The sequence below is a fragment of the Sinocyclocheilus rhinocerous genome, unplaced genomic scaffold (genome assembly GCF_001515625.1).
Source record: "Sinocyclocheilus rhinocerous isolate Xijiao unplaced genomic scaffold, SAMN03320098_v1.1 scaffold85, whole genome shotgun sequence".
NCBI classification, from domain to species: Eukaryota; Metazoa; Chordata; class Actinopteri; order Cypriniformes; family Cyprinidae; genus Sinocyclocheilus; species Sinocyclocheilus rhinocerous.
This window is the reverse complement of record NW_015649998.1, coordinates 2,245,165-2,265,708: the sequence shown is the minus strand read 5'-3', so window position 1 is coordinate 2,265,708 and position 20,544 is coordinate 2,245,165. Positions and strand designations below refer to the sequence as shown.

At 37.7% G+C, this 20,544-nt stretch overlaps 1 protein-coding gene across 7 annotated transcripts in view; it reads right to left on the bottom strand.

The window, feature by feature from the left end:
• The window catches only part of LOC107711112 (dynamin-like 120 kDa protein, mitochondrial), a 51,158-nt gene that overhangs the window by 810 nt on the left and 29,804 nt on the right, over window positions 1-20,544 (bottom strand). For 4 of the 7 annotated variants that reach the window (XM_016516052.1, XM_016516055.1, XM_016516057.1 and 1 more), the window contains 8 exons: window positions 20,208-20,360; window positions 19,993-20,101; window positions 19,838-19,917; window positions 19,559-19,699; window positions 19,360-19,476; window positions 18,788-18,881; window positions 15,930-16,040; window positions 552-620 (listed from right to left, as the gene is read on the bottom strand). In XM_016516052.1, coding sequence (XP_016371538.1) covers window positions 556-620; window positions 15,930-16,040; window positions 18,788-18,881; window positions 19,360-19,476; window positions 19,559-19,699; window positions 19,838-19,917; window positions 19,993-20,101; window positions 20,208-20,360 — 870 coding nt within the window. In that variant the 3' untranslated portion in view covers window positions 552-555. Of the gene's footprint in view, window positions 1-551; window positions 621-15,929; window positions 16,041-16,205; window positions 16,300-18,328; window positions 18,440-18,787; window positions 18,882-19,359; window positions 19,477-19,558; window positions 19,700-19,837; window positions 19,918-19,992; window positions 20,102-20,207; window positions 20,361-20,544 lie in introns of all 7 variants that reach the window. The other 3 variants (XM_016516054.1, XM_016516058.1, XM_016516053.1) reach the window with 2 other exon arrangements.

The following is a 20,544-nucleotide window of genomic DNA, read 5'->3' as shown; positions in this document are numbered from 1 at the left end:
CTCTAGGGGAGTTGGAAAATTTGCCTATTTTCAAAAATAGTGGAGTGTTCCTTTAAGCAAAACATGGTCGGGTCAAAGTGTCTGAATAATTTTTGGTCCCAACTTTTTATCAATTTTACTGGTAGTCCACTGTATGAAGAATTTTTGAGTATAATATGTCACAGTTTACTTTGTTTTGCTATCCTCACTTACATAAATGAACAATAGTGTCCTGCACCCACTAGTAAAAAAAATAAAAAATCAAAAATTATATCTGGTGTCTGAATAATTTTTGGTTGGACTGTATATATAGGGCTATTTATTGATGAATTTCTTAGTTGTTTTAGCATTTTTTCTAGTTACTTTGGCAGCCCTAATTTCATAATATTTTCAAATAGAGTTATAAAAAAAATATAAAAATTATATATTTATATAAATTATTAAATAATATCATCAAATAGTATTAATAATAATTATTTAAATATTAATAATTAATTAATGATACATTGAATCATTAACTACTTCTATAAAATTCTCTCTTTAACCATGCAGTAGAAATAAAAACCACCTACTGCTCTATTTCTCTTTGTGAAGAGCTTCAATGAAAGCTTCAAGTTTCTCCTGAATTTCACGTACTTTTTCTGTAAAGAGAAATGCAAATGTGAGTAAATCATATACTAATAATGCTGCCATTTCAATGGCACAAAATTACCATTTCATCTCCCCTGCGCTGAACTTGACGGAATTCACTAGTCTTCTCAAGTTCAAGCTTCTCCTGGGAAAACCCCTAACCTGGCCACATCATTGCAAAGACGCACTTTCAAGTGGACTCAAATGCATACAGATATTTCTAGGTTGTCCTGCAGATAAAGTATCAGGTCGTGTCAAGTGCCATTGTGGGTACATTCTCTGACACTCAAACAGCAGATGGTGGCCACTGACATTTCAGCACTCAAAGGTGCATGCGGTTGAGGAGCAGATGATGAAGAGGTGGTGTTCTATTGCACCTCCTCACCTCCACATGCTACTTCAAAGCCTGTCCCCTTCAGGGAGTCATGGAGGAGGAGTGGGAATGGGTGACAACTTCTAACTATGTGAAAGAGTGCAACAAAGGTAATGAAAAGGTGTCAAATCTGAAATTCAGTTTCATTCTCTATTTACAGTTTATGTTCTTGCATGGGTGAATCCCACAATGAGGTCCAGGTCACAAATTATTCCAAAAGTGAACAAAAATAAAAAAATAAAATAAAATTAATAATAATAATAATATTAATAATTAATAATAATAATAATTTATTGGTTGTTTTGCCTTTAATTTTTTTTTAAATACTTTTTTTTTTTTTTTTTCAAAATATTTGAAAATTTTTACATTAAAATATTCAATTAAATACAAAAATAATGAGACCGGAAACACCAGATATGGTGGTTTGGTGAGATCCATCCACAAAAAAAAAAAAAAACATAAAATGAAATAAATTCAAATCCAAGATGGCTGATGATGAAAGAGACATTATAAATATAAAAATTCATTCATTCACAAAAAAAAAAAAAAATAGTGCAAATTAATTTTTAAATCATGTTGCATTGGATTCAATTGAGAGTCTAGTTGAGAACCTTAAGTGATTTCCAAATCGGTCACTTGTGAGTTTCATTGACCAGTTGGCACTCAGTAAGGTTTTGGAACAGAGCTGTTATGTATGTTATGTATGCACGCAAGACCATTTGTGGCCTAATAGTGTGAGAACAAACAATCTAAAGTCTCATATGACAACAGTTTAACTGGGCTTTTCAAGTGGACACTGGTCTACAAGTTTGTGGCTGTAACTAAATACTGTCATCTGAGGCTCGTGCAGCCGTTTTAGGTGTATTTGTGGTGTGGGGATTCCCCATTCTCCTCAGAGGTGTAGGATGAAAGAAATAAGACAGCCTTTGTGGACATCTCTAAGGTCTGAAATACAATACCATGACCCACACACGTGCTCACACGTACAAACACACCAACTTTCACAAATATCCTGAAGCCTGGAAACATGACCCTTCAGCACCTTCTGCACACACACACATATGCAATCTTGTGGCTTAGACTTTGAATATCTTTTTTTGTGCCTAGGGACATAAAGAGTAATGGTGAAGGTTAGCAAATATAACAGGCATTAGGTTTTGGAGAGGGCCTTATGACACGGCCGGTGTGGAGATGAAACTCAAGCCACCCCTGGTCTTTTTTGAAAAATGCAGGATAGCAGCAGGAAAAGATTCATAAAATTCATTCCATCTGAACAATTTGGGGATACTTGATCTAACTTTATGTCACTGAATAACAGTGACGCATGCATTTATTAAAGATTCACTGATATTTACCAATTAACTGATAAGTGATAACATGTTTTGGCTGAATATAATATAATATTAATTAATTATAAAATTTTTATAAAGGAATTATAAATTATACATCGCTATTATAAACATTATAAATTATATTATAAATAAAAATTATAAATTTATATGTAATTCTTAAATACTTTAAACTTAAAGAAAAAAGTTAAATAAATAAATAATATCAGAATATCAGAACATAAATATAAAATATCTGCAAACAGCAATTGATTAAAAAATATAAATCATAGGCCCCATATACAGCGGGTAAAATAAGTATTGAACACGTCACTATTTTTCCCAGTAAATATATTTCTAAAGGTGCTGTTGACATGAAATTTTCACCAGATGTCGGTAACAACCCAAGTAATCCATACATACAAACAAAACAAAACAAATAAGTTCAGAAATTAAGTTCTGTGTAATAAAATGGAATGACCCAGGAAAAAGTATTGAACTACTGAAATTTATTTAATACTTAGTACAAAAGGCTTTTTTGGTAATGACAGCTTCAAGACACCTCCTGTACGGAGAAACTTGTCGCATGCCTTGCTCAGGTGTGAGCTTCAAATCTTGAAGGTTCTGTGGGCCTCTTCTATGAACTCTGATCTTTAGTTCTTATTTTCTATTGGATTCAAGTCAGTTGATTGGCTGGGCCACACAATAAAGTGCTATATAAATGCATCATTCATTCATTCATTCAACTTAATTTCTGAACTTATTTGTTTTGTTTTCTTTGTATGTATGGATTACTTGGGTTGTTACCGACATTTGGTGAAAATTTCAAGTCAACAGCCCCTTTAGAAATATATTTACTGAGAAAAATGATGACGTATTCAATACTTATTTTACCCGCTGTATTGTGCATCCCTAGTATTTATATACTGTTGGATATATTTTTGTTAATTTATTAATGACATTTCTGGCTTGCTTTGTTTTGAAACCAGCATAGTAATGGTTGTACCATTTTTATTCATCAAAAATACTTTATAATACACAAATGGAGACTCAAAAGTTCTAGACATGGTATGAAGGAAGAAGGACGTGATGGAAGCTACTATGCTGCATGGGCCAACCGCAAGTCCGTGGAAACTGTCAAATTGAAAACGTGTACGTTTACAGCCAATAACGTTTTAAAGAAGAATGGACAGCTAAGGATGATGTGAGCTTGTGTATATGGGCTTAAAGTGTGTGAAAAGACTGAGAAACAGATATTTATTTCTGGTCGCCATCTGTTTGTTCCACATGGAGGAACGCAGAATGACAGCTAAAAAAAAGGCTAAAACAAGACGGTCTTTTCAGCGCCTCGGAAATGTGACACAGGAGAGAGAACTGCTCCTTCCCCTGCTTCTGTGAGTCCGAGAACAGGGTCCAAACTCCATTTAGACCCCTGTTTACCTAAGAGATGAGCTTTTGGACACATCCATTCATAGGTCTTCTCTCTTTATCTGGTCATGAATATTCCCATAATCCTTTGGCCCCTGTCCCAGTAGTCTCCTTTTTTGGGAGGTGTGGGGTGGCTTTCTCTCTTTCAGGATTCCTCCTCAATCCCTTCTTTGAAAGGGGCTCTCGCCTGATCTCCACATGAAATGATATCTCTTTCACTCCCACTCTTGCGGGCCTCTAAGCCTCCTGGGCCGGAGCAGCAGAAGGCTGGAGAAAGCCCTTAATTGACCTGTAATTAGACTGTGAAACAGTGTGGCCGTGGAGAACAGAAGGACGAGGAAAAAAGCGAGAGTCAGGGCACGGGATACCACCAAGGAGATGGAGCTGCAAGGAGCTGAAGAGAAACTCAATCCCTTTTGATATAAATGGTGGCCTTTGGTATTTGCCATCAAGTAGCACGACCGTTAATAGGGAAGATGGTAAAGAAATTAAAATGTGGCAACAGCCTTTTCAGCAGCTCACGTTTCCCACCGCGCCTTCCCGGAAACAAGACGACTGAAGACATTCCACGGAAAATCAGTGTCACTTCAGGTGTGAACCTGTGTGATAAAGCTTCTCAAGCTGCAAAAAGACAACCAGAGAGGTTGTTCTCACACAAAAAATGTAGTTCCAAACACTTTCTTTCTTTTGTGGAACAAAGAAATTAAAAAAAAAGATATTTCGAAATCATTTCAACTGTTTTTGTTTGTGTAATGAAAGTCAATGGGGTCAAAGACAATTTTGGGAATGTGAAGGCGAGTAAACGATGACAAAATGTTCATTTATGGGTGAACTATCCCAATAATGGAACTTTATGTGTCTGAACATTCACACAGGAACACCTATCAGTGAAGGGGACAAAAGTGATGTATAACCCATGGAAAACAGTGTTTCCACAAATCAGCTCTCCAAGTTATCTCTAAAACATATGGCCACAAGGAGGAGAGGAGTTCTGCTGTGGAGAACCTCAGAGTTCAACACAAGGGTAGCTTGCAGCTTACAACAGGCTTATTTGAGTGTGTGAAATCTTACACACAAGCAGTTAAAGATGAAGTGTGTCATTTTTTTTTAAGTTAAAACACTTACCCCATCACAGCCTAAAATGCAGCAACAACTAGTAAGCCACTAGGAGGCTGATTTCTCAGAAATAACTTTCATTGGCATGACTGGCTGAAATGACATTCTTGACGAGCAAATGTCACATATATTCCTTTTAGCCAAATATGACAAAGGCATTTTTTCAGCATTTTTACCTTTAGATCCACTTATCTTAGACCACATACCATGATAGAGCTATGCTAATTGTCACAATTTGATAATGCAACCACAATGGAAAACATATCACATTACGGATAGGGATGCATGATAAATTTGCAAAAAATGAATTCATCAAAATGGATATATTAAAAGGTTAGTCCATCCCAAAATGTGAATTCTGTCATTATTTGCTCAACCTCATGTCATTCCAAACCTGTATGCAATTTTCTGCAGAACATCAGGAACCAAACAACATTGGAGCCCACTGACTACCACTGAATAATAGACAAAAAAAAAGCCTGACACATTTCACAAAATATCTTATTTTATGTTCCACATAAAAAACTATTTATTAGTTATTGGTCATAACATTAAAATAATTATCATCTGATTGCTATTGGTTATGGTTTCATGACGACTTTACAGATAATGAACCACGACAGACTTTTGTAATATTCATCTCAACATACCCAGCAGTCAGAACCTTTAAACAACATCTGATGGTGCAACTAATGGGAATTTTCTCTTCACTTTCCCCTTGAGTTACATGAGAGACTCCTGCTTATGAGAGCTGTGCAGACAGCATCGTATCAACCCAGGTGTACGCTGAACTCCTCACCTCCCCTTCACAGCCTCCTTCCAGCCTGGCCTCCAATAAGCATTTAATTACAGGGCTTTGGCACAGGTAAGACAGGGGCAAGTCAAGACGTGGAACAGCCAGAAAACAGTCAACCGGACAATAGACGGCCGCCCCTCTATTAGCATTTGAGACCAAAAGCTACCCATGCTGAAAAAGAACGATCTCATAACTGCATGTCAGTCAGCATAAAGATCCAACTTTGACCCAGCACTCGAAATTGCAGGTGGCCACAGTTGGACTCAATCCAACCTATAATTCTTGGCAACACTAATGGTCATCTTAAAGTGATATTTCACCCCAAAATGAAAATGCTCTCATCATTTAGTCACCCTCATGTTGTGAGTGCCAACCTTTCTTCTTAGTGTTGTTTGTCCATGCAATGAAAGTCAATGGGGAACGATGTTATTTTGGACTTCAACTTTCATTAGGACAAAAATAATCAAACTATTCTTCAAAACATCATATTTTGTGTTCTAAAGAAGAAAGCAGTTACACTTTATTTTAAGGTGTCCTTGTTACAGTGTAATTATACATTTAAGTACTGGGTAATATTATTTAACTACATGTACTTACTATATGGTTAGGGTTAGGGTTTATCTTAGGGTTACTTGTATGTAATTATGCATAATTTATTGTTATTATAATAGTAAGTACATGTAAAGTGTGACAAGGACACCTTAAAATAAAGTGTTACCAAGAAAGCAAGTCATACAGGTTTAGAACTGCATTGAGGGATTAAATGACAAAATTTTAATTTTTTGGGTGAACTATCCCTTTAACCCCACTTGTATGGAACCTGATCATTCTGAATATTACACTCATTCTAATGTGTGTGCAGAAATCCATTGAGGCTTTTCATCAGATCCTGATTTAATGGATCATTAGGTAGGACAACATATTTACTGATGAATGTTGTGCACTGGTTAAGGGTTCAACTTTAGGACTCTGGATTTAAAAGAGAAAACACTTTGTTGCCGCGGTTCACAGAATGCATTAAAGTGATGCTGGGACTAAAATTATAGCTTCAGTAAATCCCTTCTTTTAACTATGAATTGAACAAAGACATGATAAAGGAGCAGCACTATGTCACACAGTGTCATCGCGACTGGGCCAGAAGGTGAGGCATTGCAACAAGTGCTCTATTTTTACTCTGCGAGGAAGGAAATGTATGGTTTTCCTATTACCTCATAAGAGACTATCTGACAGATAGATGTATAGTGCGGTGTGCGGAGGCTTTGAGAACAGCCTTGCAGGAGACCGAATGACAACGGGACTCGATCCTGCCGACCTCAGAGGCACTTTTTGTGACGGGACGAATGGTGAAATGGAAATGCAAGTTCTCTGGTTCATTTCCCACTCATTTGACTTCCGTTTCCCCAGGTTTGAAGGCAGGGTGACGGTAAAAGAGAGAAGAGGGAAAATTCTTCCTTCACTGGGACGACAAGTGTTGAGAGATTTATATGTGGGGAGCAGGACCTTTGAGAGCACTTGGGTGGGGTGACAGGGATGCATTGGTGGGAGTGGGCGGCCCATTATCAGCTTGCATGGGAAGACTAGGGCTACAAGCCAGCTTCGGGGGGGAATGGGGCTCGCTCCAGCTGTTTTAGAGATGGGAGCGGTTTCCTCGCGGCCTGAAAGAAAGGCATAATCGTCTTTCTGTCTCTGTAGGGGCAAGGCCAAAAACATGCTTTTCACATCAGAGCGATGGGGTGCAGGGAATATGGTGGGAGCGTGTGAGAAATAAGAGGCGAGGGTGAGAAAAGGAAAAACACAGAAGCTGGCTACAGATGAAAGGCAAGTGCATATAGCTCTCCATAAATTGATGCGTGACATCCTAAAGCGTGCCGTTTTTGTTGAATATAAGTTTATTGGTTCGGTTTTTGTATATGTCTTTGCTGAACTGAACATTAATTTGCATAAATCAATAAAAACAAGTTTTCATGTCAATACAGGGCTCAACAGTAAGAATGACTCAATGGTTGCCAGCTGAAGGGATCACAACAAGTGTTCTTTATGGAGTTAAATTACAGCTGTATGACTTTGTACTGCTGTGAGTTAAGAATAATAAAGCTTGTTTAAAAAATGGGGTCAAAAAATATTAAGTAAAAATATTAGTAAATAAACAAATAATTACAGGTTAATCAGGACCAAACAATTGCCTATTTTCACATTCTTAACAGGATTATTGTTAACTAAACCTAAAACCAAAACCATAAATAAAATTACTTGAAATAAAATAAACATTAACTAAAATAAAGTAAAATATAAAAACTGTAAACTAACTTCAGCTAGTTACAGAGGCAGCATTATCATTTTTGATTAGTTTAAGTTGTAGTAAAATAACTAAAACTAAAACCTAAACCTTCATAAAAAACACTTAAAAAAAAAAAAACATAATTACAAAAATTAATACTTCAACTAAAATTTAAATGAAAATAGAAAATAGAAAAATAAAACCTAATTCAAAACCCAATGATAGTAAAATAACACTTGTTCTTAACATATAGATGATTATTTCTATAGCTCTCTGATGAAACGTTCTACAGTCCAGACTCCAGCTAGCTGTGCAACATCACGAGCTGTGACAACACTCACAGGATCAACAGTTCGCACCAGAGTTGCGCTATATGCACCATAACTTTCATACTCCAAGCTCTAGATAAACCTATAAAATGCCAAAACATACAGTCAAAGGGAATGATTAGATAGAGGACAAAGCGAGTGAGAGAGAAAGACGCTGTAAGGAGGTGGTACACCAGCTTCTGTGGTGACCTAACGCCTCATGCAAACACAGTTAAACCCTGTGTATACAGAGCTCGGGGCAGCAACAGTACATCACTACGCAAGGAGGAAACAGAGGAGCGGTTTTCATTGAGTACTAAAACTGATTTCCACGTCATCCTTTCACAAGGGAGACAAAATGATGCAAAGGTGATGAGGGGGAGTGTGAGACTGAACGTAAGAGCATTTCTTAAAGGGATAGTTCACCTAAAAATGAAAATTAAAGGGGTGGTTGACGTTTTTTCTAGGCTTGATTGTGTTTATGGGGTGCAGTCTAACATGCATTAATGCTTTTTTTTTTTAAACATTATTTTTAACATAATTTACCTTTATTCCACACCGCTCTGTCCCTTCTCCTATAAACGCACTGATCATTTCCTGTTTTTATGAAGCCCCTCCCTCAGAAATACGCAATGGGCTCAGATTGGTTTGCTGGTCCAGTGTGTTGTGATTGGCTAAACCGCCTCTAGTGCGCGTCTAATCGTCCTGCCCCTCACCTCAGCTGCATGTGCTCCGGTTGTATTGTAAACAATGACGTCGTCTATATTGCTTATCAATTTGAGCCCAATTGAGACCCAGAGAATATTAGTGAAGAGGATTGTGCAGAACCTGTGCAAGCACGGCTCTAAACGGTATGTTTTTTGTTTGTTGTAGTCTCATACTTTTAGATATGCTGTTATTTGTAAATGCTACTGCTTCTGTTAGATTTAACATACGGTTTTATCCTGATTAAAGCTTTAATACAGTACGGCAACCGCACGCGCGTCAATGTATAACGCTTCTCATAGCTATGTGAAAATAAGTGCATAAATGGAACAGTTCATTGTTGGAGCTGAGCTGATGATCTGAATGAGAGCGAGAGAGAGAGAGAGAGAGAAATGCAGAGCGTGTGCAGAGCAGGGCAACGCGAGGAACAGGATTGAGAACCGCTGCTTTAGAACACTGATTTTGAAACTTGTGAATCCATTAGAATCGTTAGAAGACAAAACTGCGATTCATATATGAATAGATTATTACGTGCATCCCTAGTTTTCTCTTCCTCTTCTCTAAAGCAGCACAACATGGCCTCACCCCCTTTGCTGAATGTTCCCGGGGGCGGGGTTTATCTGGGTTTGTGATGTCACGAACCTGGGAAGTAGCTCATTGTAATCCCTACGAGCCGTTTTTGGAGGCATTAAACTGCTATAATTTTAAAAGACATCTCCATTTGCATTGAACTTTCAGCGTCGTAACTTGCAGATATTGTTTATGCTCAAACAGCAACATTACACACTAGCTAACGTTAAATCAACCACCCCTTTAAGGACAAGCCTGCACAACACTGAGCTGGTTTAAGCCCCTCACCTCAGCTGCATGTGCTCCGGTTGTATTGTAAACAATGACGTCGTCTATATTGCTTATCAATTTGAGCCCAATTGAGACCCAGAGAATATTAGTGAAGAGGATTGTGCAGAACCTGTGCAAGCACGGCTCTAAACGGTATGTTTTTTGTTTGTTGTAGTCTCATACTTTTAGATATGCTGTTATTTGTAAATGCTACTGCTTCTGTTAGATTTAACATACGGTTTTATCCTGATTAAAGCTTTAATACAGTACGGCAACCGCACGCGCGTCAATGTATAACGCTTCTCATAGCTATGTGAAAATAAGTGCATAAATGGAACAGTTCATTGTTGGAGCTGAGCTGATGATCTGAATGAGAGCGAGAGAGAGAGAGAGAGAGAAATGCAGAGCGTGTGCAGAGCAGGGCAACGCGAGGAACAGGATTGAGAACCGCTGCTTTAGAACACTGATTTTGAAACTTGTGAATCCATTAGAATCGTTAGAAGACAAAACTGCGATTCATATATGAATAGATTATTACGTGCATCCCTAGTTTTCTCTTCCTCTTCTCTAAAGCAGCACAACATGGCCTCACCCCCTTTGCTGAATGTTCCCGGGGGCGGGGTTTATCTGGGTTTGTGATGTCACGAACCTGGGAAGTAGCTCATTGTAATCCCTACGAGCCGTTTTTGGAGGCATTAAACTGCTATAATTTTAAAAGACATCTCCATTTGCATTGAACTTTCAGCGTCGTAACTTGCAGATATTGTTTATGCTCAAACAGCAACATTACACACTAGCTAACGTTAAATCAACCACCCCTTTAAGGACAAGCCTGCACAACACTGAGCTGGTTTAACATCCTTAAAATCCTGCAGCAGATGAAACTGTGAGAATCTGTAAACTAAAATTAGGGGTGGGTTGATAATTTCAGATAATCGACTTTAATTGATCCTCATTTTAACAAACAATGATTCTTAAATGCCAAAAATGAATTAGGAGTTTGTAAATCAGAATCAAATCTAATCATAAAATCTGTCAATACAAAGCTTTACCTCCAATGATGTGGTGTTTTTGAATTTGTCAGAATCAAGTGTTTTTAAATTGCCAATACAAATTCTAACTCTTGTCAAATTCATGGCCTACTGTATGCATAGGCCTGTCATTGTTAGACCAATTTACAATCCACTCTGTCACAGTTATTCTCATAAACAAAACAAAAAACTGATTCCAAATATGAAAGTAAAAAAAAAAAAAAAAAAAAAAAAAAAATGTAAGTAATGTATTCCAAAAATGACAAATAAAATAATTCAACAATACAAAAATCAAGTAATGGATTCCAAAAAATAAAATAAAATAAAATAGCTCATATAAACTTTTCTAAAACTTAACTAAATTACTTCAACTGCCCGTGCACATGCTGTAGACATGGATTGCTGCTGCAGGGATGCAAGTTTGAAGCTAGGCTATTTTTGCCCTAATTCCCCCTCCCTTCTCTCCACAATAATGTCCCATCACCCCATAAAAAGTTAGAGTAATGCTCAAAATGTGGAAAAACAACCCACATTTCGGTTACCATGTCTCAAAGGCTAATTTTTGAGTGCTTGAGGGCCTTTAAAAAGCCTAAAAAATAAGTACCTAAAAAATAATTACTCTGGCTGTTTACACATCAATTTTCCAACATTAAAAAAATTAAATAAAATAGAAACTAAAAGCCAAGTCTATGACTGTCATCCAGATTGACAAGAGAGGGAGCCACATACACCCTGAATTGCTGTAATTGAATTGAGTCTATTAGGTAAATCAAAGACTCATAAAGCCGTCCTGACGTTCCAGCAGAGGCACAGTGCCATACAGCTGCCCTGGCACAGCGTACGCACACACGACACATCACCCACAGGCAGCAGCCACAGTAACAAGCCTGAATGCAGCCATCTTGCACATCTAATCCCACACATTCCCTCTCTCTCTCAGACACACATACACACACACACACGCACAATCCCAAGTGTGAAACCAGAGCAGCTCACTGCCTGCCTGCCTGCAAGTAAGGGCAAATCGCTCTTAACACCAGACTTTGCCCCAAGGGGTAAATTTTTTTCTCTTTGTTAAGGGAAGTGCCCCTGTACTCCCCCAGCTCCTCATCTTCAAACAGGCAGACAGGTGAGGCCAGGGTCAGCGGCTCAGTTCCCTGCACCTGTGGGAGTAATAGCCCCTCACGGCCTCGTGTGAGCCGGACTCAACCCCTGGCTCAGCCCCAGGTTCCATGAGCCCGTCAATACATCTCTTGCTTTATGAAGGGGGCTGTCAGTTTTTCCAATCCATCTATAAAAAAAATTTTTTAAAAAAAAGGCAAACAGGGAGCGAGACGGGGAGCGTGTAACAACAGCTCATAGGTGATTTAAAGATCACGGAGCTTGAAATCCCCCTGCTTCCTAACCCCTCCCGTCCGCTACTGGATTCTGGAATCTTTTCCTGTTGGGTCTTGTAAGGTGGGCGACATGGAATAGATGTGGCTTCAAGACATATTCCCAAAATAAATCGTTCACTTTCCAACTTCTAAAATCACCATCCAGTGGAATAAAACAAATAAAAAAGATCCAATTTTGTAAACTCAGTACAGTTCAAGATTGGATCCACCAAAGCGTTATCAAAGTGAACTGAAGCACAACGCTCAGAGTGCTTCGTAAAGAGTAATGAGCTTCACTGATTTGTAAAAACCTCAAGAAGCTCTCCAGAAGTCAAGTATGTGAGGCACTTGTCATAACTGCTGGTCAGGAAGTGATACTTCAAAGTTGATGGAACTTCAGGAAGAGCCAACTGATAAGAGTATGCTAGGATCATTAAAGCTCTGGAAATTTTAGATGTCTGAATACTTAGGACCATGTTATATTTCAGTTTTTCTTTTTTAATAAATCTGCAAAGATGTCAACAATTCTGTGTTTTTCTGTCAATATGGGGTGCTGTGTGTACATTAATGAGGAAAAAAAATTAACTTAAATGATTTTAGCAAATGGCTGCAATATAACAAAGAGTGAAAAATTTAAGGGGGTCTGAATACTTTCCGTACCCACTGTATATGACAATGTGATTTCTGGGAAGGTGAGAAATGAAAGCTTATGCTTATTTTAGGTTTTAGATAATCTAAAACAGGTTTCAAGTGATGCCATAAAAGAAACATTCTTTGGGACTCCCAAAGAACCTTTCAGTGAACAGTTCTTCGAATAAACATTTTTAAGTGTGAAGAACATTCAAATAATTGAAATAGCCTTTTTCCACTATAAAGAGCCTTATGAGTAATGGAAAAGTACCATGGAGGTTTAAGGTTCTTCAAAGAAACATAGATGCCAGTAAAAAGAGAGTTTGAATCAGCTTGCAAGGTGATAACAGGAAAATAAAAATAAAAACATTTGAGAGTAGCATACTGGTGCTTGAAACCAGGCCAGATTGAAAACCTCACAGTTTAAATGGTTTAAGAATTCAAGAGGTGAACACGGTTGAAATAACATTTGTTCTCTCTGAGAGGAAGCCGGGACAGTGCATCAAAGTACATCAAAAGCTCCAGGAACCCTGGGAACATGATGCCACCTCATGCAGGAAAGGCGGCAAGGCCAGACAGGCCCACAAATTCCTCCCTGCTATTTGTAAAGAAATTGGAAATAGCCAGGATTCTGTCCAAACTCATGTTCTTTGCATATCCCTTCAGGATGTGGCAGAAACTGTGGCCCCCAAAAAAGGTGGCAAAACCGTTGCACTTACAAAAACATCACCTCTAGTACAACACCATACTGCATAAATTGTGTATACACACAGACAATGTAGTATGCTTACACTAAACACATTTGCAAATCTCTGGCCTGACAACTTCAATTGAAGCAGAAACAAGAAAGTTTCTGCTTCAATTCAGAACTTAAAAAAATATGTATTGCAGTTAGAACTATGCTTAACGTGTATTAATTAACAAAATGCAATAAACTGTTAGGTCTGTCTAGGCCTGTCAATAGATTAAAACAATAAATCATGATTTATGTTTGTCCTTGTTAATGATGTATTTAAAAAAATATTGACTGTTGAACAGTGATGCATGGTTTTTCCACTAATGCAAATAATTAAATATTAAATGGCATTAAATTAATTTTTATTTCATTTTTTACTTTAAAAATACTTTAAGTATTAATTTAACTTTTTTTTTTAATCTCAAAACAATTTTTTTTTAAGGCAAAAAGTTTAGGAAATCTGCTAACGGCATTTATGCCATTTAACATTTAATTAATCTCAAAAGTGACCACTTTGCCAGCCCTAATTGTTAGTTTAAAAAAAAACAAAACAGCAATTGTTTTTCATATCATGGCAACCATTATTAACAATCCAAGACCTGTCACTACAGCCCTCTCTCACTCATAAAGACTGACTGCACCTTAATAGAATGACCATGTGTTTTGTGCAGTGGCAACCACTAGGGCACTGATGCATGCATGCATGCCCAGACTTGCTTTTATTAGCACAACAGCCACTTCTTGGGAGGTCATGCTTGTGTTTTCCCTAAGTGCTGGTTGTCCACCAGGCAACGTCATGCTTTACAGCACAGGAATCCACTCTAAGGGTTACCCAACGCCAAGCACCAGGCTTAAACAGTGGAGGGTCAGACATCTAAGACTAGTGGACATGCTCACGGGACCAAAAAAGCCCAACATCCTGGTCTTTATACAGTATTCAGGCAGGTACAAAAGCAGTCAAAACAGATGAAGTACTTCTTACTGGTTAAAATCTGGTCCAACTCTGTCCTAAAAGATTGTGTCCTAAAGACTTAAGACCTGTTCATACCAAGAACTATAATTATAAAGATAACTAAAACAATAACTATATTAGCATCCACTCCAACGCACAATAATATTGTTTATTATAAGCACAAACTACTGTTATGTGGATTCTGATTTGCTGTCAATGTATTTATCATTCAGTAGCTTGATTACAACAATATCATTTCTCTGTGCCATTAACATTGTAGTTATGGTGTGGACTTTCCTATTCTCATAGCATTAGAATGATTATCAAAACTTTATAGTTAAAGTTTGTTACAGTCCTTGGTGCGAACAGGCCTTTAAACAGGCAGAATATATAAAACTGCACATCAAAACATCTGTGAATATGTCTTCAGTCATGCTTTTTCCGGTCCACTGCAAAGACACTTAAGCTAGTCAAACTGTTCAAAAGAGACAGTAAGCATTTAGAGAGAGACCTCTTATATACGCAAATAAATTCTTCTTGCAAAAGGCAGAGAGGCTCTTTATGACTCAAGACACTGTATAGGCAGATTGACCATTGTGTCTAAGCACACACTAACCTGGGCGGCAGTGCCATTACCTCACTCTCTGTTATCACAGTAATGACAGAACGTGTGTGCGAGTCGTGTGTCTGCACCAGATCAAGTCTGAGCATGTCAGTCGTGCCTCCACAAATTGCTGCTTTAATCAACAGAGTGTTTAACAGTAACCAGGAAGACATGAATGACAGACAGCAGCCAGTGTGCAGCCAGGAGCTCTCCCACACTGTGAAGGGCAATTAAGGGTTCAAGCCTCAGCAGAGGAAGGAACAGGAAAAAAAATAAGAGGGAGTGCAAGAGTGAAGAGAGCGTGGAAAGCTATCCGTACCCTATTCAGAAGTATTATCACTTAAATTGAATAAGAAGTTACAACGGAAAAAGCACTGGAAGCAGCGGAATTACGACCGCAGACACCTGACAATTAAGTACAAATGGGTTAGGCACTTTAAAAAAAACTTTTAGAAATCAAATGTGAGGAAATGCTTAGAAAAAGCTGATTTGATTAACCATTCTGACTCAATGTACGACAATAAAAAAATACAAATAAATTAATTAATAAAAAATCAATGAACTGAATCGTTGCACTAAAAAAATAATGAAAAATACACATCCAAAGTTTTCAAAAAAAATCAAATATTATATAATTTTATAAACATAACATAAAAAATGTAAATGTAATGCTGGAGTGAAATTTGTTAATTGAATAAATTATCTTTTGCAGATAACATGAAAGTACTCAAGTGCAAAACAACACTGCCCTCTGATGGTTGCCCTGCCTTGCTGCTGTTTCACAGGCTAAATCAGGAAAAAGCAAGAGGATAGACTTACTGAGGTCTTCTGCCAACTGAACCCTCCTGCCTGTGATCAGCTGGACTTTCTTCTCAGTATCCTCTCCAAAGTCCTCTAATACTTCTTTAACGTTCTTCTCTAAGCGCCGCACTGTACAAAAACATTTTTAAAATTCACCGATTTGTGTTGTTTGAACGTGGAACGTAATGATAGTGGTCTCAGTCACTGTTCCCTCCCACTGAAGCCTGTTTCATTTATGATATGAGATTTGTGCTAAGCAACCAGAACTGAAGACTTGAGAACCCACAGACGTACCTTCTGTATTAGTGAGCTGTTGTCTAAGAGTATTGGCTGTGATAGCCAGCATCCTCTGGATCCTCCAGAATAGAACCACATCATTGCACTCAAGCTGGAATACAGAGAAATAAGTGAAACCATTAGGTAAATAGACCCTTTTAACATGACCCAACAATAAAACAAACTGCTATTACATTTTACAGAAATTGTGTGTTTGTTTAAATTACAGAAGCACAACATTTTCTTTGGCTGAAAGATTCTATTATACAAAGAGTGCAAATTACTTTTCTTTTATTATGGAAAATTTATCATAAAACAGCAATTGTTTTTCATATCATGGCAACCATTATTAACAATCCAAGACCTGTCACTACAGCCCTCTCTCACTCATAAAGACTGACTGCACCTTAATAGAATGACCATGTGTTTTGTGCAGTGGCAACCACTAGGGCACTGATGCATGCATGCATGCCCAGACTTGCTTTTATTAGCACAACAGCCACTTCTTGGGAGGTCATGCTTGTGTTTTCCCTAAGTGCTGGTTGTCCACCAGGCAACGTCATGCTTTACAGCACAGGAATCCACTCTAAGGGTTACCCAACGCCAAGCACCAGGCTTAAACAGTGGAGGGTCAGACATCTAAGACTAGTGGACATGCTCACGGGACCAAAAAAGCCCAACATCCTGGTCTTTATACAGTATTCAGGCAGGTACAAAAGCAGTCAAAACAGATGAAGTACTTCTTACTGGTTAAAATCTGGTCCAACTCTGTCCTAAAAGATTGTGTCCTAAAGACTTAAGACCTGTTCATACCAAGAACTATAATTATAAAGATAACTAAAACAATAACTATATTAGCATCCACTCCAACGCACAATAATATTGTTTATTATAAGCACAAACTACTGTTATGTGGATTCTGATTTGCTGTCAATGTATTTATCATTCAGTAGCTTGATTACAACAATATCATTTCTCTGTGCCATTAACATTGTAGTTATGGTGTGGACTTTCCTATTCTCATAGCATTAGAATGATTATCAAAACTTTATAGTTAAAGTTTGTTACAGTCCTTGGTGCGAACAGGCCTTTAAACAGGCAGAATATATAAAACTGCACATCAAAACATCTGTGAATATGTCTTCAGTCATGCTTTTTCCGGTCCACTGCAAAGACACTTAAGCTAGTCAAACTGTTCAAAAGAGACAGTAAGCATTTAGAGAGAGACCTCTTATATACGCAAATAAATTCTTCTTGCAAAAGGCAGAGAGGCTCTTTATGACTCAAGACACTGTATAGGCAGATTGACCATTGTGTCTAAGCACACACTAACCTGGGCGGCAGTGCCATTACCTCACTCTCTGTTATCACAGTAATGACAAAACGTGTGTGCGAGTCGTGTGTCTGCACCAGATCAAGTCTGAGCATGTCAGTCGTGCCTCCACAAATTGCTGCTTTAATCAACAGAGTGTTTAACAGTAACCAGGGCTGAAGACATGACAGACAGCAGCCAGTGTGCAGCCAGGAGCTCTCCCACACTGTGAAGGGCAATTAAGGGTTCAAGCCTCAGCAGAGGAAGGAACAGGAAAAAAAATAAGAGGGAGTGCAAGAGTGAAGAGAGCGTGGAAAGCTATCCGTACCCTATTCAGAAGTATTATCACTTAAATTGAATAAGAAGTTACAACGGAAAAAGCACTGGAAGCAGCGGAATTACGACCGCAGACACCTGACAATTAAGTACAAATGGGTTAGGCACTTTAAAAAAAAACTTTTAGAAATCAAATGTGAGGAAATGCTTAGAAAAAGCTGATTTGATTAACCATTCTGACTCAATGTACGACAATAAAAAAATACAAATAAATTAATTAATAAAAAATCAATGAACTGAATCGTTGCACTAAAAAAATAATGAAAAATACACATCCAAAGTTTTCAAAAAAAATCAAATATTATATAATTTTATAAACATAACATAAAAAATGTAAATGTAATGCTGGAGTGAAATTTGTTAATTGAATAAATTATCTTTTGCAGATAACATGAAAGTACTCAAGTGCAAAACAACACTGCCCTCTGATGGTTGCCCTGCCTTGCTGCTGTTTCACAGGCTAAATCAGGAAAAAGCAAGAGGATAGACTTACTGAGGTCTTCTGCCAACTGAACCCTCCTGCCTGTGATCAGCTGGACTTTCTTCTCAGTATCTTCTCCAAAGTCCTCTAATACTTCTTTAACGTTCTTCTCCAAGCGCCGCACTGTACAAAAACATTTTTAAAATTCACCGATTTGTGTTGTTTGAACGTGGAACGTAATGATAGTGGTCTCAGTCACTGTTCCCTCCCACTGAAGCCTGTTTCATTTATGATATGAGATTTGTGCTAAGCAACCAGAACTGAAGACTTGAGAACCGTTAAAAAAAAAAAAAAAAACATACTTATTTGTGTTGTTTGAACGTGGAACGTAATGATACCAAGTAGTCTCAGTCACTGTTTCCTCCAACTGAAGCCTGTTTAATTTGTAATAAGAGATGATTTAGTAAGTAACCAGAACTGAAGACTTGTTTGCAGGAAAGCTTGCTTGGTAATGAGAACCCACAGACATACCCTCTGTATTAGTGAGCTGTTGTCTAAGAGTATTGGCTGTGATGGCCAACATCCTCTGGATCCTCCAGAACAGAACCACATCATTGCACTCAAGCTGGAACACAGAGAAATAAGTCAAACCATTAGCTAAATAGAACTTTTTAACATGACCTAACAAAAAAATAAACAGCTATTACAGTCTTTGGCCAAAAGATTATATTATACAATGAATGCAAATTACTTTTCTTTAGTTACGGAATGTTATGTTTTGGTTATGTTTAATATCTGGTTTGCCTTTATTAATAAATTCCCTGTTAATAAAGTATTGAATATGGACACTAATTGCAGTCATTCCACAGCTGAGAATATTGAAATGTTACATAGCATTACATTTATTTTACTTATTAATTTTAGCATTTTTTTTTCTTTAAAATTCTTAATTTTATCATTTTTTTATCTCCAAACAAAATCATATTTAAATAAATAAAATAAATGTATTCCCATAAAGCATATAATTATTCCCAAAAGTGAAAACTTTGGAAGCTCTAATTATTATTTTTTAGTAAATTTGACTAAAAAGGCTTCTTCTTTACCTCAGAGTCTACAAAGTGCCTCTGGTAGTAGTAGAAACCTCGCCGGCAGAGATTACAATGTAATAACGCTTTCTGCAGGAAATGACGTCGATAGAGTTGGTGCCACGTGTCCTTGATCTACGAAAAGACATCAGTTAAAATTAGTGAAAAAACATAAAATCTCATTATGTTAGATATTCTCTCCAAGCGTCTCACTTACCAGTACGGGGTCCACTTCCACTCCTCGGGCCTCCAGGTTTTTGCGCACTGTAGTGACCTCATCATTGGCCAGGTAGGCTGTGTGATCCTCATGCAGCTTCAACAGACGCTCCAGCTCGTTTTTGGTCTCATTACGGGTGTGCTAGAGTTAGGGAACAAAATTATGTAGACTTTCTTATCACTAGCACCTACATGTAATAATACCACATACTCGGACACTAAAATATGGCTCCAAAATCATTTTTAAAAAAAAGAAAATTTATAGTGTTGTCTGTACAACCTGCTCTGGTGTTCGATTTTTCCAGCTCAACCACCTCTGCTTCCAGTCTGGCCCCACCATATCTGCTATTACTGAGTCAGCTGCAACACAGGAAGATGAGTCACACACTCCATAGACTGACAGACAAGAAAGGGCTTTATGAGGGGTAGACATACTGTCTTTAAGGCGAGACTGCAGTGTTTCCTCCATGAACTGAATAGCGGCATCCCACTGGGGCTTGTCTGTGATAGAACGATCCTCTAGAGCGTTGTGTTGAATCACTCTCTATACCGCACATACATAAGTAACATTTACCAACAACACTCAAGAAACCCCTATGTGCTGCATTAGCAAAATAATCTACTATTTCTGGTAATTATATTATATTTACCAAGCTGTCCATGGCTCTTTCATTCCACTTGTGTCGTTTGATGCTTTCATCCTTGACAGCTTCCTTCAGCTTATCAAAGATGTCATCCTGGTCTTTCCCTTTGTATTCTGCCATAAAGCGGGCAAACTCATCCTGCAATGTTTCCCAAGCAACCTGAGTAGCAAAGAAAAGACAGATTTAAAAACTGGATAAGATATAAATATTTTAGAAGATTTCGGTAACACTTTATTTTAAGGTGTCCTTGTTACACATGTTACATGTACTTACTATTATATTAACAATTAAAGGCAGGGTATGTGATTTTTCAAAAACACTTTAGAAAACTGATTCGGGCCGA